The sequence below is a fragment of the Silene latifolia genome, chromosome Y, assembly GCF_048544455.1.
Source record: "Silene latifolia isolate original U9 population chromosome Y, ASM4854445v1, whole genome shotgun sequence".
NCBI classification, from domain to species: domain Eukaryota; kingdom Viridiplantae; phylum Streptophyta; class Magnoliopsida; order Caryophyllales; family Caryophyllaceae; genus Silene; species Silene latifolia.
The window spans coordinates 293,366,227-293,374,345 of NC_133538.1; the positions used below are offsets into that span (position 1 = coordinate 293,366,227).

Here is an 8,119-nt window from a genome sequence, read left to right on the forward strand (position 1 = left end):
TATGTAAATATCAATACTCTATCCAATATTTACATAACGATCTTTAGCAATTAAGGTATACTCGTCAATTCACATTGAGATGACATAACCGTCATGTCTACGGCTTTGGTTAGAGGATAAGCAACAATTGCATCACTCTAATTTCCATTGCTATTTTTCTTTGTTCTATGCAATCTTTTCATCACATAGAGCATTTCTAAGTACACGTCTAAACAAGTTTTTAGACTCTGGTTCTAAAGCTAGTCAAACACTCCCACTATTTACAGAGTCTCTCGGGTGACGATATTCGGCTAACAGAACTACTCTAGTTCCATTAAATTCCGGATATCAACTGTCTCTTATACAATATCGGATATTGTAATGTACTTAGCTTTCGTTCATGATTTATACATATAACTCATATACAATTCCTTCATATGACATCTTTTATGTATGACTCCTCATACATATATGTATAACTTCTTATACATATTATTCTTTATGCACATAACACTTTTACATGCTAACCATTCCTTAACGAGGCCCATAACATCTTATAAGCGTAGGAATGTTTCCGTGTAATCCTTTTACACAATATTCACAAATTCCTCCAAACTACAAGAGTAAATCCTCAGTGCTTCTCAAGTACTCAGGGTTGCTCTTGATAATTATCTAGTGACACTCACTAGGAAATGATTGGTAATGACATCTCATATTCTCATTATAATAAGTCCCGACGAGAGCATCTTTTAGCATATTTAATAGATCCTGCAGCGAAAGCAAAAAGATCATATTAATTTGTTCAACAACTTGAACGAGTCAAGAATCTTATCCCATAAGTCTCTTGACCAAGATGCTAGTATCCATGGAGATCTATCTCATTAGATCCGGATATTTAAGATGCGCCATGATACTCTCAAGTATTTACCCGAGAATATTTCTAGTCACTAATATGTCAAACACATATTTTAGACTAAGAAATATCACCTTAGCTACATTTCTAGTAAATAATATGTCAAGCACATATTTTAGACTAAGAAATATCACCTTAGCTCCCACTAAACTCCATGTATCATCATGTTATCTTGACACTCGAGTAATACCGTTTTGATAGACTACATGATTGAACCCAAAATTCCAACTCTTTGACGTATATAGATCACAAAAGGGATCTTCCAAGCATTTTAGGCTTCTTAGCATTGACAACATCAACAAAACTTCTCCCTTCATAAGATACATTCAAGGAGAAAGTTTCGTTATCCTTTTGCCTAAACTCATCCTCATGAGAGGCTATATTGCTAAGACCATACGAATTGATAAAGGCATTTGGGTTGTCACAAACTCTCTATAACAAGCCCAAATTTTGAACATCTTATGTAACCTTTACGACAAGTTCAAGGTAACAAACCAAAGTATTCACCTTAAATCAAGTCTCGAAAACATCTCGTGTTTCTTTCCTTATCGCATCGTGTGCAAGGAGATCAATTCGAATTGCATGGTGACACACCATCACATAGAGTTCATACTATATAAAAGCCTTTGATGAGGGTTTAAGATTCGTAACTTTTGAAAGTAACGCAATATTATCGCAAAATTATCTCCTTATAACCACTGACCACTGAGCCACAATAAAGAACGTCTTCTTGCATTATACTCAGTTTGTGGGTCTTGGACTTCCGTAAGTTCAAAATTTCTCCCACTCTGTCTTCCAGAAAATGAAAATCTTTCTGGAAAGACAGTATTATGAACCACAAACTCTTTGTTCTCGTTTTGGAGGAGTAAAAACCAAGTGGTTTAATTTTCGATAACCCTCACAAATACACAAATTGGTTTTGAACATAAACATTTATGATCCCAAATGTATAAATAGACAAGTTAGGGACTCTCCCTATCCATATCTCATATGGAGGCATTTAGGCTATTATAGTCGGGTTTTAAACTTTTAGTGAGAGAATAGCTTACAAAAATTGCGAAAAACCTCAAACTATATCTCATAAAGTTTGGTTTATATACTTGACTACACCATACTCTATGGTGTCCCAAGGAGAAGGTATTATGTGAACTGGTTCACAATCTTCTTATTCATTATCAAACTCATTACTTGATATTACCCATTTGATCTTCAAAGTCATTACATTGAAACTTCCGATCAACATCTTGATCTTAACGCGCTTTTGGTTTACTACTTCATTTTGAAAATATTTCACGTTTCAGAAATCACTTTTATGTCTTATTAAATAGATATGAGGTTTTCATATCTACTTAACATTACGGTAAAAGTAACGAATTATATATATATATATATATATATATATATATATATATATATATATTACATAACCAACTATCGGCCTTAAGCATCCGTTTGTATATGGTCAATCACCTCACTATTGTTTTTCTTTTCTGCAAAAGAAAAACATAATACATGCACATATACCATAAGACTCACAATCAAATGGTTTTTCAATGTGCTTTTCGTTTACTCGTTTGAAACGAATTTACTTGAGGTTTGAACAATTGGGTTCACCAGATTAGAGACTTTAAAATCTACAAGATAGTATAACATTTAGTTTTCATGAAGAATGTAAAATTCCTCTAACTTAAGTGGTCTAAACCAACCACCAAGTTATCATAGGAGTAGGTACAACATTTTGTTTTAAATCACATGTGTGATGCCTTCTATGTATAAACATAGATAATTACATTCCTTTAAAACCAAATTTAGGTACATTTGTCCTTATCGAAATCATTGCTACTCTAGCACCACTTCGATACAAAAAATGTCCTATGCTAGACGTCTTATGTTTTATCAATTCATGTAAACTTCATTACAAAGAAATGACCCGTACTTGGTATCTCATACCAAGATAGTGGAACTAGCCTATCCATTAAGTAGATGTCTCTTTCAACTTTGTTCTATCGCATACATCTAGGGTTGATACTTCTTAACTCCCACTCACTTTCACATTCCTCTTTGCTTCAATCAAGCAAAAATGAATCTCATGAAGACCTCTCTTTATGTCATTCGTGATATTTTATACACTTAGTAAGAGTGAATTACTATAAAGTGAGTGTAACATGTGGCAAAATCTCAACTTCTTGCGAAATTGGACTACCTAACCGTTCAATTGTCATCATATGCCTAAACTCTTTAGCGCATAAACAATCGATTTGGTCTTTCTCGAAGTGAGTCATTTGACGGTATCATATTGGAGTATTATAAGTGTTTTTGAAAACTCTTTTCGCAAACTTTTGAATTACACTTGAGTAATTAAAACTAAGATGTCATCATCATGACGGAGGTGCCACTTCCGAAATCAAGACTCTCTTGATAAAATGTGACTCCTTTTAAACTCATAATATGAGTTTGCAATATGAAACCACTTTTTAATTTGCATGGACGTTAATTAAGTTGTATAATAACCGCAAAAATCATTGTAAGCTTATGTAGGTTAATTGGTAAATCATTTTACCAATCATTAATTCCTTCAAAGAAACCGCTTTCTATGAAAGAATAAAATAAGTATAACAATAAATAGAGAAAGGAGGATGAAGTGCGCGATGTCATACATTTATGAGAATGAACGAAAATAGTAAAAATTAACATTCAATGTTTTAATTTTACTTGTGAAACATCTTTAACAAGTTTTAACATTTATACAATGATCTCGCACTAAATTATATAAATTATTCCAAGACCCAAATATTAAACAAAAATGAGCATCGCTAGGGCGAAACATCCCATAGTTGTGTAAATTCGGTAAGTCACGTTGACTAATTCTACCTCTAGAACTTTTGGTCGACGAATTTCCATAAATCCATCTACTAGCCCCGGAACACAAGACCGTCTTATATCCCGTTGAGTCCAACCAATTTTTGCGTGTGATAACCGCTTACCACCCTACTTACTCAAGGTAAAAAGAGAACACCCCGCTTGGGCGAGCGTGGCTCTAATGAACAATAGATTCATAGGTGTTACTAATTGGTAAGGCTAATCTCAATTTTAGTTATGTGAGAGATCTTGTCAATTTAGTCATAAATTCTCTATAAGTGAACTAAGTCGATGAATGTAAATGACGTGAATTGACAACCGCGAAAATAAAATGCATGTGAATGGCGATTTTGGCATGCGCGAAAATAAAAACAAGCAAACAAGTAAGCATATAAATAAATCCTAGTATGGCCACCTAGTTAATAAAAACTAGACTATTACATATCGGAAACCAACTCCTTGGTCCCTTGCCTCTTCATTCCAAAAGTGGCTCCTTCTTGTGGGATTTGGAACACCCTCCAAAAATAGACTTCGTCTCGATGTAATCCGTCTTTTGGAAACGCCGGTAAAAATAACTATTACAATTGAATTACATAGCTATTCATGTTATACATTAATTAATGAAATAAATAAAACTATTAGTTAATTAAAAACCGAAGATACGAGATCGTATGTAATTTACAAACAAATCGCTATTCCCATTCATTTCGGGTAATAACGATTAAAATAAACTAGGCCATACTAGGTACAACAATATAAATACTTTAAAAAAATGACAATCATTCATTCAACTTAAATAAATATGCTTAAAATGCTGTAAAATGATGCCAAAACCGCCCTATCCATCAATCGTTGGTATCCATCTCGGTGTTTGTGGATTTAATCGATTTTTAACATGTAAAAATCAATAATTAACTCTTAAATCTCATTTAAGTCCAAAATATTTCTCCAAACTGTTTTGGACCTCAAAATTAGTCCTCGCTAATTTTATGATGAAGAATTATTTTGATTTGGTGATATTTTGCTAATTTAATCGGTAAAATCATAATTTTTAAGTAAAAATCCAAAATAATTGAAAAATTACCCAAAAAATGGAAACAAAAATTTTGAGTATTCTGGAACACTTCCAATAACACTAAAATATCAGAAAAATTACCCTAAAATTTCGGATAAAATTTATGAAGAAAAAGATCGATATTTATCGGTTTTTAACCACTAAAACCAATAAACATCAAAACAAGGAATTCGGATTGGGAATGCCGTTTTAGAGAGATATTAGAGCTAGAGAGAGAAAAAACCTAAAAAAATCCAAAAAAATCAACAAAAACGTTTGTGCAGATCCCTAGCTTTCTACAATGACGGCTGCAAAAAAGCAACGAACTTTATCAAATTCTTCACATAAAAATAACAAAAACTCAAATAAAAATCGTTTCTCCCCTTTAGATTTCAGTGTTGCAGGTCCATCTTCTTCTGTTAAATTGTCTGCGGTTCCTGTCGACTTAGAACCGTTAGACTTGGATGACCTTGTGGATGATGAGACGGAAGAATGGCTTGTGCAGACTCGTGATAAAGGAAAGAAGAAGCTGGATACTATCTTGGAAGAGCCAACAGGTTTGCTTCAATTTTCTGATGCTGATGTTAAGGCGGAATTAAACTTCTGGAAAAACTCTGTAATTTGTTTCATACTTGGTGCGAACCCTCCATGGGATGTGGTGGAGGATTTCATTCAAAGGTTATGGGCGGATTATGGGGTGGATAGGGTTTCTTTCCTACCTTCTGGGGTGTTTTTGGTTAGATTTGGTCGACAAAAAGATCAAGAGGCTGTGTTAAAACAGGGACATTTCTTATTTGAAAACAAACCTTTGATTGTGCGACCATGGTCTGCCTCTGAACCCCTTACTAAAGCTGATGTGAAAGTTGTCCCGGTTTGGGCTAAGTTGCTTAATCTCCCTCTCAAATTCTGGGGCAAGTGTATTCCCCGAATTTCTGCATTGATGGGTGATTTTATTAGATGTGATGGAGCAACAGAGGATAGAACCAGGCTAGCCTATGCTAGAGTGCTCATTGATGTCCCCTTTGGCAAAGCTACGCCTAAAGAGGTTCAGTTCCTTGATGAGGATGGGAAACTTGTTGTGATCTCTGTAGAGTTTGAGTGGAACCCCATCCTGTGTAAAATGTGTGGTGGAGTTGGACATACTGATCAAGCTTGTAAGAAATCTAAAGGAAAAGTTCAGCAGAGACAAAAGGTGTTTCAGAAATGGCAACCTAAAGTGCAGGCCCCTCAGGTTCCTGGTCCTAGCCTTAAGATCAGTCCTAGGGTGTCTACACCAAAGGTGCCCACTCCTATTCCCACCCCTAAGACTAATGCTAGGTCACCACCAATACCAATTGATAAAACTCCTGCTGTGTTGCCTACTCCATCTCAGGTGACATGGAATCAGAAAGGGACTCAACATATTGCTACTCCAGCAAGGGCAGTCATTAGATTGAGCAGACAGGAACTACTGGACCGTGGATGTAGCTCGACTAGATTTGGGAATCATTCCTTCCTTGATGCCCTAAACAATGCTACTCCCAAAGTAGGAATTGGTACTAGAACTTCCATCTTGCCCCCAGAGGGGGGCAAGGGTCAATGATAGGCTTCTGGAATGTTAGGGGGCTCAATAGTCCAACAAAACAGAAACACATCAAGTGGTTCCTGCACCATCATGACATTGGACTATTTGGTCTCCTTGAGACGAAGGTAAAGCCTTCGTCTCTAAATCAAATCAGGCAGAATATATGTGAAGGCTGGTGTATTTCTACTAATTCTCATTGCCATAAAGGAGGAAGAGTTTGGTTATTATGGAAACCTCATATGTATCAAATTCACTTCATTGAGTATAATGCTCAATTTATCCATGTGTGTGTTGATGAGCTAGCTACTGGTGAGTCTTATCATCTCACCATGATCTATGCTTTTAATGGAGTCCAGGAAAGGAAAATTCTGTGGTTAAAACTTGAGCAGTTCTCAAACAAAATCAGGGGTCCTTGGCTGCTGTGTGGAGATTTTAATACAGTGTTAAGACCTTCTGAAAGGCTTGGGGGGCAAACAATAGATGAAGAAATGGAAGACTTTCAACATTGTGTGGACCACTGTAATGTTCTTGATATGCCTGCTACTGGATCTTACTTTACTTGGAATAACAAGCAGGAAGCCAATACTAGAGTTTATAGCAGATTGGATAGGGCCTTAGTCAATCATGAGTGGGTTCTGAAGAAGCCTGATTATGCTGCCCACTTCCATGTGGAAGGTTACTTTGACCGTACTCCTTGTATTATACAGGATACCAAATTTGGCTCTAGCAGTAGGAAGAGCTTCAAATTTTTTAATATGTGGAGTGGGGTGGATGATTTTATCCCATGTGTTAGTAAGGTTCGGGATTGTCCTGTTTATGGTACTCCCATGTTTTGTTTTGTGAGGAGATTGAAAATGCTTAAGAAACCATTGAAGGAATTGAATAGTGCTCTTTTTGAGGATGTTGAGAATAATGCTATAAGAGCTCGAAAGCATCTTGAATATGTTCAGGATCAGTTGAGAAGGGATCATAGTAATTTTGATCTTATGGACATTGAGAGGCAAGCTGGTAAAGATTTTCAGGAGCTTCAGAAAGCTTGTGATAGTTTCCTGCTTCAGAAATCAAAGGCAACTTGGTTGAAAGAAGGGGACTCAAATTCTAGTTATTTCCACAGTTGCATTAAAGGGAGACAAGCTAGAAACAAAATTTTCAAAGTTGCTGATGATCAGGGTGTGTGGACTGAACCTGGCCAGATTCAGCAAGCTTTATTGAGATTCTATCAAGGTTTACTGGGCACGGAGGATGCTGTGAAACAGGTTAATGTTCAGGTAGTAAAAAGAGGCCCTGTATGTACTGCTGAACATTGGGATATCATGTTGGCTTTTGTATCGACTTGGAGATAAAACTGTTGTCTTCTCCATTCCTGACCATAAAGCACCTGGGCCAGATGGGTACTCTAGTGGTTTTTATAAGACAGCCTGGAGTATAGTGGGAGAAGATGTTTGCACTGTGGTTAAAGATTTCTTTAAAAATGGTAAGCTCTTAAAGCAAGCTAACCATACTATTGTTTCTCTTCTTCCTAAAGTTGAAATGCCTGAGAATGTCACACAGTTTAGACCCATTTCATGCTGTAATGTGATCTATAAGGTCATCTCTAAACTGATATGTGCAAGGTTGTCTACTGTCCTTCCCAACATTATCAGTCCCAATCAAGGTGGTTTTATTAAAGGAAGGAACATTATTGAGAATATATTAGTGTGCCAAGATCTCATCAGGTTATACAAGAGAGCTTCTATATCTCCCAGATGTC

General features: G+C 36.0%; 1 protein-coding gene across 1 annotated transcript; it reads left to right on the plus strand.

Annotated features, from left to right (window-relative positions):
- The first annotated feature begins 6,383 nt into the window (after positions 1–6,383).
- On the plus strand, positions 6,384–7,712 carry LOC141630941 (uncharacterized). Its single transcript, XM_074443675.1, has one exon. The coding sequence runs from the start codon at positions 6,384–6,386 to the stop codon at positions 7,710–7,712; it is 1,329 nt and encodes a 442-aa protein (XP_074299776.1).
- The last annotated feature ends 407 nt before the right edge of the window (positions 7,713–8,119 follow it).

Excerpts from the sequence above, each read along its gene's own strand:
- LOC141630941 (XM_074443675.1), top strand. The coding sequence starts at position 6,384 with ATGATAGGCTTCTGGAATGTTAGGGGGCTCAATAGTCCAACAAAACAG.